At 48.7% G+C, this 20,857-nt stretch overlaps 1 protein-coding gene across 1 annotated transcript in view; it reads left to right on the forward strand.

Annotated features, from left to right (window-relative positions):
- LOC144949015 (ryanodine receptor 2-like) overlaps window positions 1–20,857 on the forward strand; it is a 260,188-nt gene that overhangs the window by 205,036 nt on the left and 34,295 nt on the right. Inside the window, exons 103-106 of the mRNA XM_078878800.1 lie at window positions 1,722–1,782; window positions 6,604–6,750; window positions 11,142–11,276; window positions 19,063–19,219. Coding sequence (XP_078734926.1) covers window positions 1,722–1,782; window positions 6,604–6,750; window positions 11,142–11,276; window positions 19,063–19,219 — 500 coding nt within the window. The remainder of the gene's footprint in view (window positions 1–1,721; window positions 1,783–6,603; window positions 6,751–11,141; window positions 11,277–19,062; window positions 19,220–20,857) is intronic.

Raw genomic sequence — 20,857 nt, forward strand, 5'->3', positions numbered from 1 at the left:
TTTTCTATCTACGTGGCTTTACTGAAAGACCCAAAGAATATGAATTTCTGCAGTCACGAAAGCTTTAAGTCAAGAATTATAACAAACGCAAATTGTGCCGTTGCGTGCAATCTCGTGGTTAGAGTATCGGTTTGTTAAGGTAATTTGATGACTTCCAAACAACATAAATAGGACGCGGACTTTACAGACAGACCCTTGTACCTTTTAACGGAAAAATTGGGGAATTGTTTGCCGAACAGAAAGCGCACAAATAAACGCATGAAAGATTACCTAAGAAAATAAAAACCAACAGCAAACATGTTGTGTGCAGACATTTCCTAAAGAGGATATCGTTATAGTGGCTTGTAGGCTCCAAATAGGATTTCCTTTTTTTAATGTATGGAACTTATGAGTTTGGTTTGATGATTCCCTCCAGTGTTGCATCTGATGACCCCCGCCACTGAATCACACAGCCCATCAAGGTACTCATTCAGGAATGATGACTGCATTTTGTGCCCTAACCATCGAGAGGAGCCAATTGAAGGCAGCAATTTTACAAAACGATGAACCGTGGCCAATAGAAAGTTTGGTTGCTTCAAACTGTCACAAGTGGTCCAACGACCACTGCAAAATCACACGCGTTCACTTGCACACATGTTACAGACACTCGCGCATACAGGGAAACAAGGATAAAGGTCCCCCTTATAGCCTTAACAGACCATTGGGGCAAGAGCTGTTAGCGAGCACCTCCAAAGGCCGGAACGGCACACGAAGGGGTCGGTGCCCAGCATTACGCCTGGCTGCCTTTGTCTCCCAAGTGTCGATGTTTACACACCGCACCAGGCTCTCATTCGAGGCTGAGTCGACCTATGGGAGACCCAGTACCGGCTCAGATAATCGTCACTGGCGTTGGCCGTGATCGGGAAGCGAACCTAGGTCGCTGGATTCGTAGCACAGCGCGCTAACCACGGCACTACCGCTCCCCACAGGGAAACACACATTCACGCGCAAGACGAAGCTCCTCTGTAAAGGCTGCGTTCATGCGAAGTATGGTCAAACTACCCCTGCGACTTACAGGGTGTGGGGGAGGCTATCATCCAGCAGTGGATTGACAACGGCTGTGTCAATAGCACAGATGCTTGCCGACACGTGGAAAAGTCATAGGCAGCTGCCACGCGCACACCAACAATGCCATCTTTAATCCTACCCAGTACGTGCACGTACGTACGTTGAACTTCTTTCGCACCGTACGTAGCCAACCGTGCTCATCGGAGGTGCGTGGGTGGGGGGAAGGACAACAAACTAACCAACAAAAAAATCCGTTCTAAAGAGAAGAGTTTCCAATCCGGATGATTTAAAAAGTGCGTAGCTCCCAGTGACCTCCTAATATCGGAAGGGAAGAGCGTTCCAGACGGCCGCCGCAGAAGCGCATCCAGTGACGGGGGGGGGGGGGAGAGAGCCTTACCTCTCCTGCCTTTTTAAAAAGGGACACTTGACAGAAGGGTTGGTTGGTGGTGGAGGGGACATGGGGCGAGGTCGGGGGGGGGGGGTGTGAGAGGGGGGGGGGGACTGTTGTTTGCTTGGTGCCCCCAATTCCGTCGTACTTGCACGATTGTGTGGGGGGGGGGGAGGAAATCAGCGCCATTGGTAATGGCCACGTGCTCGCGCCGCTGGTTTGCAATTTTCTTACTTTTGTCCTCGCTGATTTGTGTTGTTGTTGTTGTTGTTATTCTTCTTACCAGAATCAACTACATCGACTTCAAGTATCAGCTCTGGAAGCTTGGCGTTGTGTTCACCGATAACGTGAGTGGGGTGTCCGGGCGACGCGTTTTGTGTTTTTTTTTGTTTTGCCCGTGAGATGCCGACCCTCCAGCCCGTGGCGTCCCTCTCTCTCATTCACGCGCTCCGCATCACCCCGACGACCTCTAGCCGGCTGGAGGTCACACAGGGTGGAACCATTCTTGGTTTAACATTGGTTAACATTGATTCCGGTGCCGCTGATAATTATTATGCGGCTACTGATAATGATGGTCATGCTGAGTTTGCTGCTTATACTGCTGCTGATGCAGTTGCTGCTGACGAAACTAATGCTGGTGCTGCTGATGATGATGCTGCCACTGCTGATGTTGATGTAGCTGCTGCTGCTGATGCATCTGATTCTGGTGTTGTAGCTACAGATCATTATGATGATACTGCTGCTGATGATGTCTAAACTGCTGCTAATGCTCCAACTGTTTCCCTCGCTGCTGATCATAATGTTGACGATGCAACTGCTGCTGCTGATTCTGCTGCTGCTGATGCTCTTACTACTGCTGATGTGGCTTGCTGTTGTTAGTGCTCCTGCTACTGATTGATGATGCAGCGACCGTTGCCTCTGCTGCTGCTCATACTGTTGCTGCTTCTGCTGCGATTGATGACACTGTGTAACAGATTTTTTTTGTTCCTGGGTAGTAAGTGTTATTTCCTAATTGCTTATGCCTCAAAAGTACAGAAAATGGCTATTATTCCCCACAAAATTTGCTTTTGTGACCAGGACAGTGATATTTTGAAATTGACCTATTTTCCAGAACATTACAGATAGATTCCGTGCTGCGTAAACTTGGAGTAACTTCTAGAGCATTCTATAACTCTCCAGTAATATAAATAGTTGTATAAATACGGGGGCCTTAAGCCCACCAGTTCAGTTTAGTTCCAGCTGCCTACGTGGATACATATCTGCATTTTTCCGAGAGGGCATCAAGAGGCTGCAAGCATCAGGCAGACGCATTTTTCTATGACTGCGGCCAATTTATCAAGACAAGAGCGAAAAAGTGCCCTGTGGAAGCATCTGCTAAGATGTGTGAGGCCTACAAGGCATATTTCGGCATTCCTGTCGGGGATCAAGATAAACCCTGGACACCTCATTTTACCTGCGAGCAATGCAAAAAAAACTCTGGAAGGTAAGATGGACAATTGTTGCTCGGAATTTGATGTTATATATATTTTTAGACATTTTTTTTAATGGTAAAAGTTTTTAATTTTCAAATGTTTTACAATTTTCAATGTTATTGAAAAACAAACTTTAGAAGAGAGCAGCAAGTCAGAGAGTGAGGAAGACGTTGTAGATCCAGATGACAATTTCAGAGGTGGAGCTGAGAAGAGAAACCCATACTACCCCAACCAAAAAGACCTCAACGACTTGATCAGAGATCTTGGTCTACCCAAGTTCAATGCTGAGCTTTTGATGTCTAGGCTCAAGCAGTGGAACTTGTTGGATGAAAATGTGCAAGTCGCAGATCAGAGGAAGTGTCACCAACCTTTTTGCAGCTTCTTCACCCGTCAAGATGGACTCTGCTTCTGCCACAATGTGACCAGTCTGTTCGAGGCAATCGGAATCACCTGTAACCAGAATGAGTGGCGCCTCTTCATTGACAGCTCATCCAGGAGCCTCAAAGCCGTGCTGCTCCATAATGGTAACAAGTACCCGTCTCTTCCCCTGGCTCACTCGGTGCACCTCAAAGAGGATTACAACAGCATCAAGACCTGGATGCCTTGGAAGGTCATCGGAGTCTTCAAAATGGTGGCATTCCTGATGGGTCTCCAAGGCGGTTTTACCAAGTTTCCCTGCTATCTTTGCCTTTGGGACAGCAGGGACACCAAGGCGCACTACCACAGGCGGGACTGGCTACAGCGGACCGAGTTCTCTGTGGGGAGGAACAACGTCAAGTGGGAGCCACTGGTGGACCCCTGGAAGGTGCTGATGCCACATCAAATTGGGCCTTGTGAAATAATTTGTCAGAGCTGTAGATAAGGAGTCGACAGCCATCCAGAACCTTCAAGACTTCTTCCTTAAGCTGTCTGAAGCAAAAAAGTCAAAGCCGGTGTCTTCATCGGAACACAGATGAAGAAGATCCTGGAGTGCATTGAATTCCCCAAGAAGCCCACTAGTAAGGATAAAGCGGCTTGGAACAGCTTTGTCGCAGTTGTTCGTGGCTTCCTGGGCAATCACAAGGTCTAAAACTGTGTGGCGCTGATTGAGACTGGTGAAAAACTACGGCACAATGTGCTGTAGGATGTCCCTCAAAGTCCATATTCTTGATGCTCATCTTGATAAATTCAAGGAGAACATGGGAGCGTACTCGGAGGAGCAAGGCAAGCGCTTCCACCAGGATATACTGGACTTTGAACGCCGCTACCAAGGACAGTATAACGAGAACATGATGGGAGACTACATTTGGGGGCTGATTCGTGAAAGTGATTTACAATATAATCGTAAATCTCGAAAAACTACTCACTTCTAAATCTTTTGTAGTAATTTTTGTATTACTTTAGTATAAATACATGTTCATTTTGATTCATATGTTTTTTTCTTCTGACTTTACGTGAATGAAAAGACACACATTCGCCTGTTTTCTCATTGAAAATAGGTAAATTTCAAAATATCACTGTCCTGGTCACAAAAGCAAAGTTTGTGGGGAATAATAGTCATTTATATACTTTTTAGGCATAAGCAATTACGAAATAACACCTAATACCCAGGAACAAAAATTGTGTTACATAGTATGATATCAATGAGTCCATGTTGCCAGAGCAGAGATTGGTCCTGCCTAAGGTGGCGAGAGTTTAGCAATGCCGATGTGTTTATTTGACAAATAAAGAGTGGATTGTTTAATATCCCACTCAATCCAAACGGTTCGAACATGTCTCACGGTTATTAGCCGCATCAATAACTTGGAACAGCTTATAGCTATTCTGCCCTCAGCTGGTACCGACAAATGAGACGTCTGGTCTGACTGGACTCTTGCGCCACGCCATCGCCACTACCCCCATCATCATCATCACCACCACCACCCTTCCCGTGCCTCCGATTAGTGCGGTTGGCTACGTAGGGTGCGAACGAAGCTCAACGTGCGTTCAAAAGCAGCATGCGGGAAACACAAAGCTGCATTTATTTGCATGCACTAAATTGCGGTGCGTGCCTTCGACGTTTACAAAACGCACTGCCGTTTACTGAATGCAGAAAGCACGCACGCGGTTACACGTGACTCACCGATTTTAATGTTTTTTTTAAAATTCTTACATTTTCTGCGTTGTCTCTACAGAAGCATAATTTGTGCTAATGGACCCATCATAAAACAAAAAGAGAAACGCTAAACGTTCGTCAGTAGCACATCCTTAAAAATAAATAAATAAATATATAAAATAGGTGATGATTCAGCCATCTTCATAGCACGTAAATGGAATTAAATGTAATGAGTTATTTGCTCGGAAGAAGCGCCCATCACCTGACACGGCGCCGATTTTACGTGAATAATGCGTCCGCTAATTTGCAACGCGCACAATTTTCTCTTTGCCCGAAGTAGCGACCCTGAGGCGCGGAGAGCCCAGCTCAGAGATTCGCTCAGTAAAAGTCAAATAAAAGGGGAGTTTTTTTTTTGGAGAAGGCGCTTAACGGTTGAGGCCACGGTGTTGTTCGTGACGAACGAGTTTCTTGTTGTTCTTGCTGCTAATTGTGCTTTGCGCACCACCGCCAAAGCAGCAACAGCAGCAGCAATCGGCAAACGACAGGTAACAAAAAGAAGCGCCGCCGTTCAAAGAAATCCAATTGAAGATGAGCACCCGCAACAGATTTCTTGCGAATCGTCATCATCATAGTCGTCGTCATCATCGTCGTCGTCATTGTCGTCATCACCATCCATGGGCAGATCGCCCCTTAGGTGTCCACTGCACATTTCGTCATTTGCTTCCACTTGTCTCTCTGTCTTGTGTCAATATGGCTCAAGTAGTGGCCGCATCTTTCTGGTACCAATCTCCTGTGATGTCCTCGTCGTCGTCAAGCCGTTCTCTGTGAGGTCTTCCTCTCATTCCGATCCTTACATTTTCCCGAACAACAACAACAACACATAAACGTTTTTGGGTTAGATTGCGTTTTTTATAAATGTGTCGTAACCCTCCACCACCCGACACGGCCAATCAGTAAAAAATGTGTCACGTTGACAAAAGACAAATAGTTCACTACTTTAGCCAACCGGTGTGTTGAAGAGTGAATCAACAACAAAAATTGTAAATGTTGTGGTTTCACGCTTCAACACACCGGTGGGCTAAAGTAGTGAACTATTTGTCTTTTGTCAACGTGACACTTTTTTACTGATTGGCCGTGTCGGGTGATGGAGGGTTACGACACATTTATAAATAACGCGATCTAAACCCAAAAACGTTTATTATGAATAATATTGGTCGCGAAAGCCTACGTGTTAAACAACAACACACTTTTAATCTTCCATTTGTTGTCCATCCTACGTACGTGTCCAGATAGTGCCAGTTCCCATCTCATCACTGCCTGCATCGTTAGATCTTCTTCTATTTGCAACCTTTTTCCTAATTCTACGTTGTTCACTCCTTTTGCGAATGGATCGAATTTAATATATTAGTTTTTTTGGCAACCAACACGTTGTGCCGAAATACAATGTTTTGTTTTGTTTCGGTTCAACACCTAGGCTTTCCCGACCGATATTATTCGTTGTTTACCGTGACAAACCTTACTGGCTGTGTCGGGTGGTGGAGCGTTACGACACATTTATACTTACGCGATCTAACCCAAAAACCTATATTACGAACACTTGTTTTGCCGTGTTGCTCTCGCAGTCCTGGCTCTACCTGACGTGGTACATGATCATGTCCATGCTGGGCCACTACAACAACTTCTTCTTTGCCACCCACCTGCTGGACATCGCCATGGGCGTGAAGACACTGAGAACCATCCTCTCGTCCGTCACACACAACGGCAAGCAGGTGGGGAACACTGCCACCAGCACCCGGCTCAGTCGGTCCTCAGAGATCCCCGTTTTACATTCTTGTGCGTGCGCACGTGGGTAGGAAGCGGTAGTGCTACCTATCAGTGTGTGGGCACGTGTTTGTCTCCGAAGGCGGATGGCTTCATTCTGGTTATCGCCTATTCCACCACAGACCAAAGCCGAACATATTTCTCGATCGGCCCAAGTTGATTAAAAAACAAAATCTGCGTGGTCTATTGCGATGAAGTTCAACACATACCGGGCACTGGATCAATTCCTGTTGCCACCTGAACGCAGCAGGCCATTCCCAGGCTGTCCGTGTCAAACGCTGACAGGTGGCAACCCTTAGGCGTGGTTGTTTAGCGAGCACCGATCAAAACCAGAACATCGCACGACAGGGCCGTGTGATCAGCCCTTGTCTCCCCCGGTGCTGCTGTGTACACACCGAACCAGCTACTCATTTAAGGCTGAGTAGACTCAGCAGAGCGCCCAGAACCAGTTCGGTCAGGAATCAAACTCGAATCGCCAAGGTTCATTGAGCAGTACACTAGCCGCTTCTCCACCACTTCCCATAATATATACATACAACAAACGGACTGTTTGGGCAAATGCTGTAAGCAAGCACCTATGAAGGCCGGAACGGTACACGAGGGGGTGGGTGGCCAGCAACCACGCCCGACCGCCTTTGTCTCCCTAGCGGCGATGCATGCACATGCGCACGCACACACACACACACGTACACTACGAGCAGTGCCGAACATTAATCAGCATATTGGAAATGTCTGGTAATTCTTGAGAGCATTTTAAATGAAACACACACACACCATACAAGCGTGAGCATTAAAACAAACGGGCTTTTTATAATTGTTTTTGCTGCCATCGCATACAGGTTTTGTACAGGTCCTGCAAGGGTTAATGAGCGATTTGTGTTCAGGGCTGGCTCCTGTGCTGCTAAACCACATTAGTAATAAATCGTTAATGGAGGACCACTCGTTACGACCTCATCCCAGGCAATTTCTGATCATTAACCTTGTCGCCCGCCACACGTTGCTTCTACCGCTTGTCCACCAACAACGGCATAACGACCGAGACTTTCCGTCGCTGAAATGGTGGCCTCGCAAGGATTGTTTCGCGCGCGTAGGGATGCGACGAGTTCCCTCGTCGATTCCTCAGCTCCCCGTGTGTGTTGGGGCCGCATTTTTGGAAGGCCGCAGGGTAATGGGGAGATTCGCGGAGGAGAGTGGCGCTCCCACGGACTCGGTGTGATCTCCAAAGGGGTTAACCTCTCGACCAGTAGCAGCACAAACATGCGTCAGACGGCCGAGCAGATGTGCTCGCGCAATCCACTTCCCCCCCCTCACTGACGCAACATCTTCTCGTTGAGACTGGCTCCCTTCGCGGCTGCGCTTGATGCGCGCGCGCACACAAAAACTATGTGTGCTCGTAATAAAATAAGACTGTCGTCTATAATGTATGCATATTTTAAAAAAAACACGATTTTCACACCGTAATTTATTTTCCCAGGCGTTGTTTCATTCGTTCGGACAGGGTCTGGTTGCTCCTCGCTCAGAACGTAGCCTCTCTGTGCCAATAAACTTACATTGATGGCATCTTGTTTTTTTTACCGCAATCGATTTAAAACGGGGTGCCATGGTGGTGGGATGTTAACTTCCGCGCCTGGTATGAAGGAGGTCGTGGGTACGATCCCGACCCTGGATGTCTCTCTCTCTCCCTGTGGCCGCATGGATTTTTCTCCGGATCCTCTGGTTTTTCCCTCCACATTTAGATTCAACACGCGTTTAGAAGAATTGGCTGCTATAAATTTCCACATGATGATGAGCCACTTCGTTGAGCCATCATTTGTGGCCAGGTCACTTCTGAAAAAGAGCTATAGAGAGCTCAGTGGGCCTTACCTGGTAAAAAAAAAAGTAACGGTAATTTTGAAGTCTTTGAGGTTGTGTTTGTGGCACTGAATGTTGCCGCTGTCATGTCAGTTTGGTGCGGATCAAGGCTGCAGCGTACGTCACTCACATTGCAGTCGTCCCGTAAAGTGGTACTCCTCATTGTATTCACACCGGAGGAATAGTCATGAGCCGAGTTGACCCCCAACCACAATTTGAAATCACAGCCTTTAGATAATGCATCAGACCGCTATTGCCACTGTCAGTGGCGGAGCCAGGATTTTCAGGTGGGGGGGGGGGGGGGGCAACCCCTTCAGCAATGAAAAATGATAGAGGAGTTGTTAGTAAGTAAGGACTTGTCCCTTGCTTTTTATTCGACGCGTGTGCGGCGATGGCGCAGCCATCGACCGAGGGTCGAATTCGAACCGCGTTGTGTGATCGGCAACGCGCTCGCTGACGGTGTTTGCCTTCAGGGAAGTCGTGTACTGTATACGCAACTGCGCACAATTATGAATCACTTATAACTGCATAACTGCTTTGCCGTTACTTATTGCCAATTATGGAATCAGACTATTGTGCTATCATCTCATAGTCCCTGGCACATAATAATATGCTACACAGTGGCAGTGGGGGTCGCAAAATGCCGATTTATTACTAATAAACCCCAATGATCCGATCGAAGTTAGGGATTTTAATCAGATCATTGGGGGGGCACGTGCTACCCCCCCCCCCACTGGCTCCGCCAGTGGCCACTGTGCCATGTGACCAAGTGTAAATGTCTTGACAAACATTTCAACATTAATTTGAACTCACCTTGCATTAATCGTAGCAGCCAATTCTCGTTATTCGTGTAAAGCATGCACACGAGGCTGTGTTTTGCTGATTTCATGCTACGCTTGCAATTCCGTGGTCAAGCATGGATGGACAAAGTCTTAACTCATTCTCATCATAGCCATGATGAATCCACTGCTGTTGTTAGAAGATGTTTTTGGAAAATCAAAAATTGGGGGGACAAAGGCTTTGAGATTTAAGTGCGTCAAGGAAACTCTTCGTGCCTTTCGCCAACAATATCAATCTGGATCCCAGGAGAGAATCCTCTCCTGGGAATTATTCATAATCGATGTTTTTTTTTTAGTTTTCTGGATAATATTGGTCGCGAAAGCCTACGTGTTAAATGCTCCTGGGAATATTCTCTTGGGAATTCTAGATCCCAGGAGATAATTTTGGATTTTGGGAATTCTCTCCTGGGAGAGAATTCTTGGAATCCAGAAATGCAGAATTCTTCCTGGGATCCGGGAGAGGATTCTGGACCCCAGAAGAAAATTTTCTACTGGGAATTCTGGATCCCAGAATTCTCTCCTGCAATCCAGAAATTCTGGAATCCCGAATTCTCGATCCGAGAATGCTCTCCCCCTCGAGCAGTTCCCAGCCTCTCATTCCCGCCAGAGACGCTCAGCACTCCTTCACGAGTTTGAGCCTCTGCTGACTGTGCGTGACGTCGTGCGGCGTGCATTTGTATAATGAGAACTGGGGTGCGCTATTTTTGAAGGTCATGGAAACAATGTGCTCGCATGGTTCCCCGGTTTATTAAAAACAAAAATAAGCCACCTGCGTGGTGGTGCATATCTCTGCAACGCCGGCAAGATCGCTTCAGCGAGCGGCGTGCAGAGGGTGCTGGCGTGACGTGGGGGTTAACGCTCTTCCTTTGCTTGTCCCATGGGATAATCTTTCCCCCGCCGTAGGAATGTGGAATTTTCACTGCCGGCTCACGGCCGTAAACGGGAGATTAGCACCAATGCCTCAATGCTCATTTGAGGCCGCGTGCGTGTGTGTGAATGTGTACGTGTGGCGCAGTGGTTAGTTAGTGTGTCGCACTCCAGACCCGGCGACCCGAGTTCGATTCCCGCTCACGACCAATAACAGTGGCGAATTTTTAACCGGTTCTGGGCCTCTCCTTGGTTGACTCGGCCTCAAATGCGTTCCTGGTGCGGCGAATGGCGGTTGTTATTGCTGTCCAAGTGCTGTGTGTGAGGGGCGGTGGCATTGTGGTTCTCGCACGCTGCACTACGAACCTGGCAACCTCGGTTAGATACCTGGCTGCGGCTAACATCAGAAACAAGTTTGAACCTCTTTTGAGCCACCTCCCTTTGGCTGACTCAGCCTTAAACGAGCACGAGGTGTAAACATCAGCAGCAGGAAGAGACGACGATGCGCTGCACGTGGTGCTGCCCACGCCACCCCCCTTCGTGTGCCGTGCCAGCCTTCGTATGTGCTTGCTAACAGCATTTGCCCCAACAATCTACGTAGGCTACATGGGGGGGGGGGGTGGGAGTGGGAGGGGGGGCATCTTTATAATTGTCTTTTGTTTGTGCTCGTAAGTGATCCTACTTCTGAAGCTCTGCTCCGAAAGTCCTTAGGAATCGGACATGAGCCGTGCTGATGGCTCCAATGCTGTGCGTGCGTGTGCGTGCGCGTGTGTGCTGCGCAGTTGGTGCTGACGGTGGGGCTGCTGGCCGTGGTGGTCTACCTCTACACCGTCATTGCCTTCAACTTCTTCCGCAAGTTCTACAACAAGAGCGAGGACGAGGACGAACCCGACATGAAATGCAATGACATGCTCACCGTGAGTAGAACTCCGCTCCGCTCGCTGGAGACCTCATCAGCGACCCCCCCCATCTCCTCACCCCCACCCCCCCCCCCGGCCAACCGAACCCCTTTCCTGGCTTCTTGCTTCCCCGTGAACTCTGCACGGCAGTGAATGATTGCGTTCGGACGCCGCGCGGTCGACACACTCGTCTCCGCCACGAGTGGAAGATAAGGGACGCTTCCCATCGCTTAAATCTCTACGGGGGCCCTTTTTTTTTGTTCCACTGTCATTGAATGATGGAAGAAAAAAATAATAGGCTTTACACTCTCTGGCATTCATACATGGACGGTGTTAAGGTGATAGACGCCCTGTTACAAGGCGTTCAAGTCTGCATTAACCAAAATTTGCAAAGAAATATGTTTTTGATACTGTACACACTGTACAGCAGATGAGCGCCCGCCTCTGTGAGCTACTCCGGAGGACTTCCCGTGCTGCCATTCGTACGAAGCGACCGTGGAGTTCCACAGTTTCTGGCCCTTATTCGTCAAATTATACGCGATGGATGAGAAGCCTTTTGTAGGCCCGTAATGGCAGCAAGTCCCTCAGGCTGCCTCCGTCAAACGGGCAGAAGGCAGCGCTGCTGTTCTTGGTGGCCGAGTGAATGGATGAATGAAGGAAGTAATTTAAAGCCATCTCAAGTGCGGTCCAGTCATCGTCGTGTTCTTGAAGTGGGGCCGCAATCCAATGAGATTTATGAACCCGTGTAAAATACGTCCTGTTAACCGAGGTTATGTGAGGAGAGTTACGGTGGCGTCCTTAAAGTTTCAAAGACAATGCGCACCCATGCTCATGCCGCCATTAGCTGGGCCTCATCTCCATCGGAGGCCCAGAGCCAAGGGTGTGCATTCCACGTTCCTATGGCAAGGACCAGTGGATCCACAAGACAATCACTCTTGACTTTTCGCGCAAGCATTCACGAGCAAATTAATTGGCCGAATATTCCAATCCATGGATTGTTTTCAATTCGCGATTCATATATGGGCGTAGACTGCGGTGCCCACGGAGGCCGGGGGGGGGGGATTAAAGGTCAAAGGTCTGCACAGATGGGCTAGGAACCCCCCCCCCCCCTTCGCTGTTCTCCTGCTGGTCACCTCGTAGCCCAAGCGGACTGGGCAATCTCGCAGCACACGTTGATCTCTGTGTGATCCATCAACTTCACTTCCATGAGACACGAAGGAGACATCGCGGCGATACACTACTCCGCCGCCGCTGCTGCTGACGCAGTTGCCTGGCTCGACCACCTGAATGTGAAATTGGGGTTGTTGCCTCTGCATCTACATCAACCGTACGGACGAAGAAGATGATGAAGGAGATGAAGAAGACAGAGAAAGACTAAGAGGACGACTTCGAAAGCGACTGCGTCGTTGTGGGTGCACACACCACTACACCCGGCGAGGGCAACCTTGGCAATTCTATTTGGGTATCCACTCCCTGCTGCTGCTGTGGCTGCGGCTGCTGCTGCTGCAGCGGCATCGTGGCGAGCGTTGCTGCCGCGGTCTAACGATCAGCAGCACGCTGGGCTTGCAATTCAAATCTCATTGGACTGCAGCCCCACAAAGCCTCTGAAAATCTCCCCCCCCCCTCACCGCTTCTGTCCACCAAGCAGCGCACGTGGGTTCACCATGGTTAAAAGTCACCTCGAGACAACCAATCTCAATGTGGAGACGTCGGATGGAAAATGTCAAGAGGCAACCGTAAGCAGTGGAGAAGTGGCCGCGCGGCCGATTCGATCAAGTGAGCACCAAAGCACCAGCGGCAATGGCACAACGCAAATCCCATCCAGCGGACGAGCGGCAAACTCTTGCCCCCCACAGATGCTCCGGCTCAAGGGCTGGGCTCTCATCCCGCCGGCGCGCAGGGAAATGCTGCCGCAGTTAGCCGTCCTCCGCGGTCATCATCGTTCGCGATGGACAGCCGAAGAAAGAAGAGACGATCGGCAAGGTCTCACGTGCGAGATGGCGTGAAGTGAGGGTACGCCCACCCCTTTCCAAGGTGTCTGACCAGCATGTAAAAGTAGGCCAGCATACCCTCCTGGAGGCGGGAAGGGGGGGGGGGGGTTTCTCGCGGCCCTTCTGTTGTTCGGTGGTGTGTGTGGCCCAGCAGTGGCGTGAACAACCAATATCAGGGCTGCACCTTTGCCCACTCCCCCCCCTCCTTCACCTTATCGGATGTCCACTCTCACAATTACCACGATGTGGTATCACTGATGAGCCTGCAGCTGGAGTTCACGCCGTCGTCAGGGTAAAGGGCCGAGCATTGCTCGGCTCTCCGCGTGACATTTCGGGCGAAATCCGTACGGCAAAAGGTTTCGAATAATTGCCACGCGACGGTCGCAGGTGTTGCCTCTTAACACGGTGTTGGTGTTCAATTCGGTGTTGGAGGGGGCCGGCTGCTTGGCCCCCGGCGATGATTTATTGCGCCTGCCTGGTTGGCGCGCGAAACGGGGGGGGGGGGGGGGGAGGTGGTGAAAATCCGGAGGAATAACAAGCGTTGTGCGTGGGGGGAGGGGGCGTTAACGACCGGTGGCGGTTGCTTGTACCGGCGGTTGCCCGTACCGGTTGCTCGTACTTGGTTGCTTGTACCAGCGGTTCGGTTGCCTGGAGTGGTCTGTGGCGGACGCTCGCCGGTCTGTTTGGACCTCACGGTTCGATTCATGGGCAGGCATCCGGTTACTTTTGCCACGAGGGGTTTTAGCGAAGTGCCCTGCCAACTCTACGTACGTACACAACGAACGTACGTTGAACTTCTTTCGCACCATACGTAGCCAGGCCGTGCAAATCCGGAGGATGTCGGTTCAATTTTTCTCCCGGCGCGGCAAGTTGAAACGATGTTGGCAGTGATTTTTTTTTAAATCCCTCCCAACCCGCCTCCTCTGTTCACCCAGCAGCTTACATGGATGTACGCCGCAGTCAGGCGATTGGAATATCGCGTGCGGTGGGGTGAAGTGTGGCTCTGTCCACCTCATCTAAGAGCAGACCAAATGCCTCCCAGATAGGCTCTGGGAGGCGGCGACCCTACTGCCAGCAGCAGCAACGCGATCGAGCAATTGCTGGGCTGCATCCCTTTACCTACTGTCCCTTGCGACGCGTGCCCTTCATAGGCAACTGAAATAACAAGAGATAAAGAGCCTGCCCGTTGCCCAGGGAATGTGGAATTTCCACCGCTGGACTTGGGGGGACCCACCAAATGAGATGGGGGGGGGGGGGAGCCCCAATGCTGATTTTCTGTTTGGAGAGACACAAATCGCCTTTTGAAACACAAAGAAACGGGCAGGATCCTCCGCTTATCCTGCAGAGCGTCAGCAGGTGCACGAGTGATCCACACATCAACGCAGGCTTGGCGATGTGTTTAATTTTGTTTGTCCTTCCCCCGGCACCTGCGACTAGCACGGTTGGCTACGTGCGGTGTGAAAGAAGTTCGCAGTACATACAATGAAGAGGGTGGTGTGGCAAGAATTTCGTCATTGTTTGAAGCTTAAATGGCTGAGCTGAGGTCCTGGCCAGGGTTCACATCGCTTGGCACTGATTTTTGCACTTGAGCAGGAATCGGAAGCAACGTTGCTGGGAGTGTAGCGCAGTGTGCAAACCACTATGCCACCACTCCCCGATTATAAGTGTAAAACCCTTTGTCAATTCGCTGCTCGGATGAAGGTCACACCCGCCCCTTGTTGATGATGGGGGTGGTTTGACCATACTTCACCATACTGGTCGGTGCAGCTCGGTGAAAGGGATGCCCAGAACAATTTCAGGCATCACTCACGAACTGACGTCAGCCGTGGCCAGGAATCAAACCCAGGTTGTTGGGTTTGTCGCATAGTACACTCACCACTGCGCCACCGTTCCCCCATAATTATAAATGTGTACGGCCCTTTGTCAACCCACTGCTGGGATGAATGCCTCCCCCGACTGCGTCAGTGGTTTGGGTTGTCTGACCATACTTCGCTTATTGTTAGCCGTGGCAAAGCGTTGAACTCAGGTGAGCAAGTTCAGAGCGCAATGTGCAAACCACGACACCAACAATGCTCTCTGTTGTCCATACAAATACGTAAATGCCCAAATAAAGCAACGTGCATGTTGCCCAAACATTCTTAAACGAGCACTGGATGTCAACGGTACTGTGTAGTGGAATACATTATTGAGTGATGACACGCTGGCGGCTGGTGCACGAGCAGCACAAAACAACAGAAAACTCAACGCTGGCGCGTCAGACATAAAGAGATATATTTATAAACAAATATAATCTTTTTTAAAATAATTCACAATCTTTTTTTTTTATATTAAAGAAATATAAAAAATATTATAAATTTTTTTAAAAATTAATTTAAAAAAATAAAAGAAATTGAAAAATATTTTTTATAAATATTAAAAAAATATATAAAACTAATTCTAATAGGCAACGTTTTGGGCAATTTGTGTGCTGTGAAAAAACTGCTCGAGCCAGAAACATCACCAACATCGCCTCTTATAATATTTTCTTCCTTTTAAGGCCACACAGTTTTTTCTTGCCAAATACGTTGCTTTAAAAAAATATATAGATTCACTAATATTATCCGTGTCGTATTTTTGAGAGAAAATAACATTTGTTTCAATAAATAACCCCTACTATAAAATACTATATAGCCCATGTGCACAACCTTACAAAGGTTATGCGAGGGATATATATACGGGTATGGATTTAATTTGGGAGCATGATGAATGGATGGCAGATGCAGGTCCACAGATAGAGAGAGAGAGGATGTTCCGGAATGCAGAGAATGTTCCGTGGAAGAGAATGAGCTTAACTCTGTGTGCGACGTACCACAACATTCCCGCTAATCACCACATTATAAATTAATCAATTCTCCATCGCCATACGCATCCCGACGGGACGGCCCCACCAGGGAGAGAGATGGAGCGATGAAATCATTGCCCCCTGCTTCCGATGCTTATATCGACGGTCTGAGCGGATCGTTATTTTCGCGTAAAAAATCATCGTCGACGAGACGGATCCATGAAATCGGCTCCTGCTGCAGGCGGCAGGTGGATTTATTACGTCGCAAGAATTGTGAGCGATTGCCCGGCAGATTGGGAAGGGTTTCTTCGTCCAGCAGTGGATTGACCATGGCCAACGATGCTTGTGTTCATCGCACGCCCCAGGCCAATCCGCTTTCTCGCAGAATTTTGACCAAGTGTAATTGTCCCACACTCGAACAAAACTACCGGTGTGACATTGTCTGCCCTACTACCAAACCACCGACAGCATCGTTCATAATTGGTTTCTTTTGTCCTCTTCACCCCGCACTTCTGATGAGTATGGTTGGCCACGTACGGTGTGAAAGAAGTTCTACGTACATAGAGATAGTGTAGGTGTAATGTCAATTCGCGGTATAAACCACCTACACCACCCCTTGACAAATAAACAAATCCAGTTCGACTCGAACCATGAGCTCCTGCAACTAGCGGCGAACGCTCTACAGCTGCGGGCCCCATCTCGACCAAAAACGTGTGAAGCTGAACCTTTGCGAAACGACGCAAAAAAATCGTCATTTATGAAGGTTTTTTTATATACAGTAAAAAACCTTGGATTGCGAGTAACTTGCTCTGCGAGTGTTTCGCAAGACGAGCAAATATTTACATAAATATTAATTTGATAAACGAGCGAGGTCTTGCAATACAAGTAGTACCTATATACGCTTTGTCTGCCGAGCGTCACATGATCACAACTGACATACGAGTGCTTTGATATACGAGTGCTTTGGATTACAAACACGTTTCCGGAACGAATTATGCTCGCAATCCAAGGTTTTACTGTCGTTTACATTCAAGTCAGCTAACCAAGGCTCTCAGCGGGTAAATCCCCGCGACATCTAGTGGGAACCGATCCACGATTACTCCTCAACGAGGTCATCCAGATCTTCGGATCGCTGCCTCCTAAGCGCTCGCGAGGCCAAGCCTCTGTTCCTGCAAAGGGGTGACCGGGAATTTACCACCCTGCAGTCCCCAAGCTTTGGGAACGCTTTGCCTTTGCTGATAATGGGCCTTCCATAAATGACGTCACGCACCTGGGGGGGGGGGGTCAGACATTTGTGACGATGTGTGACGATGGGGGGGGGGGGGGGTGTTTGAGAAATGTGACGTCCCATCAAAATGCGCAACTTTAAATAAATATAGACAACACGTTCTACTTAATTAAATAGACTTTTTAATAAACGTTTTCTCCTACAACATCAGAGTGCAGCGCCGCATTAAATACGCACTACAATGACAATCGTTTAAAGCGATTTGAAGCATGTTTTTTTTTTGCGGGGGGGGGGGGGGGCAGAGCTTTGTGACGTCATATTTGAGGGGGGTTCTGACTTTTTGTGACGCCGTGTGACGAAGGGGGGGGGGGGGGTAAAAAATCGTCCAAAATCGCGTGACATCATTTATGGAGTCGTGAGATATATTTAAGTCCCGTCTTGAAAACTCCCGTAGGTTATGTTTATTTTCCGGCTTTCCGTACAACAGTGGCGCATTGGGATCTACGGACGAAATACGACACTTTACACATGCGAATTACGCTTATTATTGTTATTATTAGCGTTATCAATACGTTGGTGTTGTTTCGGGATGAGCAGCTACATCGTGGGACCTCCCTTGCCGGTATCAATATATAAGAAGAGGTTTTACCCGTTCTGGCAAAGCTGTCTCTGGTGTGGACCAATCAGTTTAAAAGACAAGGCATCATATACTATCACAGCATGTTTTTTTGTTTGCATGTTTGCCACAAGTATATGTGGTTAATGCAGACACGACTCCTTGCAACAGGTTTCTGTTTGGTGTTTTAACATCTTAACACAACTGTTATATTGCCAGAAAGGGTAAAACCTCTTCTTATAAGTATGCGTTGTTTGTAAAATTATTCTGTCACGCCGAACGCACAATTCACAATTTGAGAGAAAGTTTTTTACCTGTGGAATTGCGCGTTTGTAAGGCGTAAGTCCAGCATTTTTATGATCCGTATTAATGAGACTGCAGATTCTACTCGCTTTTGAAATGTGTATTCGTGCTATATATCGTAAGTTCGCGAAGGCTGCAACTTTTTCTCAATGCGCAAACTTTTTCTGAATATTGAACTCCTGCAAGTTAAGGTTATTTGCCTGAATAATTTTTTTACAGTATAATGAGCACCCCCCGCCCCCCAAAGTGTAATGGCTCAAAGACGGAACTTGCGATCCAGAGGTCGCTGATTCAATCCCAGGCACGGCAGGTGAAACTGTTAAAACGAAACAAAACTTGCAACTATTTTTTGTTATTTTAACAGTTAAGGTCCAAATAGCTATTTAGCTCTTTTTCAGAGGCGACCTGGCCGCAAATGATAGCTGAACGAAGTGGCTCGTCATCCTCATGTGGACATTTATAGCAGCCAAATACTCAAAACGCGTGACGTCGATCCTAAATGTGGAGAGAAAAACCAGAGGACCTGAAGAAAAATCCACGCTACCACGGGGAGAGTGAGAGACACGCAAACTCCAAATATACAGCAGGTGTCAGGATTGGGATCGAACCCACGTCCTCCTGTATACCAGACGAGGTAGTTAACATCTCGCCACTGTGGCGAGAGGCATCCACTGGAAGCCATGAGGTAATGGTGGAAATTCCTCATTACTATGGCAGAGATATGTCTCTCCATAGGATGACTAAAACGCTGTCAATACAAAGTGATCTTTTTTTTTAGTTGAATTGTTCTGCCCAACTGCCACGAAGCGTTTCACGAGCGAGCCTGGTCTTCTCCCCCTGCGCAGTGCTACATCTTCCACCTGTACGTGGGCGTGCGCGCCGGCGGGGGCATCGGAGACGAGATTGAGGACCCGGCGGGCGACGAATACGAGGTCTACCGCATGATGTTCGACATCACCTTCTTCTTTTTCATCATCGTCATCCTCCTCGCCATCATCCAGGGTGAGCCGTGCCGCCACTAACGCACCCCGGGCGTTTTTTTTTTACATTTCATTTGGCGCTCGCGTGTGCATGCGGGTGTGTTCGGCCGGATATGGGGGGCTGGACGGGCGTGGCACGGGCTAGAGAGGAGATGGAGTGATGTGGTACAGGAGGATGTGGAGTTGAGTGGATTTGCCAAAGACTGGTACCAGTGGTGTTAAGTTCGGCCTCTGTGGAGGAGGCTCGTGAAGGACGCTGCTACTGGGCAGTTGGAGGCAGTCGCCCTCCAGCAACAACGGAGGGCGTCGGAGCGACGCTCACAACGAGCGGAACGCCTGATGGCTAAAACACATCGAGTTGGCACAGTAGGTGGCACAGGTGGTGCATCGGCCACTCATCTTAGTGTGGACCAATCAGTTTCAAAGACAACACATATATTATCAGAGAATTGTGGTTAATGCAGACATGATTCCTTGTAAAATGTTTCAGTTTGGTGCTTTAACATCACCTGTTTTGTTGCCAGAAAAAAGGGGAAAAACCTATTCTCGGTTTTCATCCCACTCGCAGCCGTTGCTGACTCAGAAAAAAATCGCACACTTTGTTGATGAATACTTCCGTCACTAATTCCGCTGACGGACTGAGTGCCGCTGAGCCCGCTGATCGCAAAATCGTTCGCGCTCGGAGCGCGCGTGCGGTGACTTTCCATGGAGACCGTGAATGCACCTGCCTTCCTGCCCACCCGCCTGTGTACTCACATACCTACCTACTTGTTTTATTCAGCGGCCTTCTTGTAGAGTTATCTGTTCATTTCGTAAACGACCTCCCGATCAATACCATCGTTTTACTGCGCTATGCACCCATGCCTATGTGCGTCACCTTCGCCAGCCCACACTCGCCAGCAGAGTGAAATATGGTCAAATCATCCCCATGTCTCGCATGGCATGGGGAGGCCCTCATCCAGCAGTGGATTTGCCAAAAACGCTGTACATGCCCATACATATTTACCTGCCTTCCTGTGTACCTGCTTCCAGTCTATCCAAACACATACCTACTGGTTTACTCTCTATTATCTATATACACTTACCAGTTTATTAAACGTACCAACCTACCTACCAGTTTATACACCGACCTGCTTACCTACCTACAACCTTCCGCTCAGCATCGCTACTATTATTATCCTGTGTGATGGCAGCTGGACAGGATTCAACTTTATTAACCAAGTGCCATTGGCAGTTGCTGAGCACTTGATTCTTTCGTGTTTGTAAGAGCAGTGTCTGGAGGTCAAGGTGTCGACCGTGCACCATCCGAGTGATCTGGCAGACTTAAAAGGAACGGCGGTTATGAGCGGTGGCGTCAAAAGTCATGACCTCTTGACCTTGACCGTGGTCTTAACCGAGGTGGTGACTAAAAGTAATTGTGAGTGTATCCTGTGCGGCGACGCTTAATGCCAAACGAATTTCCCTGGGTCGCGTTGACATCGTACGCGCGTCCTTGTTCTGGCACACACACACACACAACGATTATTCACACATGCACATCAAGCGTGGGTGGGTCAGGTCACTCACACCGCGCCAAATATCGACGCGCTAAATTAATTCCACGGCGCTTCACAGAGCTGTGCGTAGGACTGGTAATCTGCACGCGTTTACATGAGCCTGT

The sequence above is a fragment of the Lampetra fluviatilis genome, chromosome 52 (genome assembly GCF_964198595.1).
Source record: "Lampetra fluviatilis chromosome 52, kcLamFluv1.1, whole genome shotgun sequence".
Classification (NCBI taxonomy): domain Eukaryota; kingdom Metazoa; phylum Chordata; class Hyperoartia; order Petromyzontiformes; family Petromyzontidae; genus Lampetra; species Lampetra fluviatilis.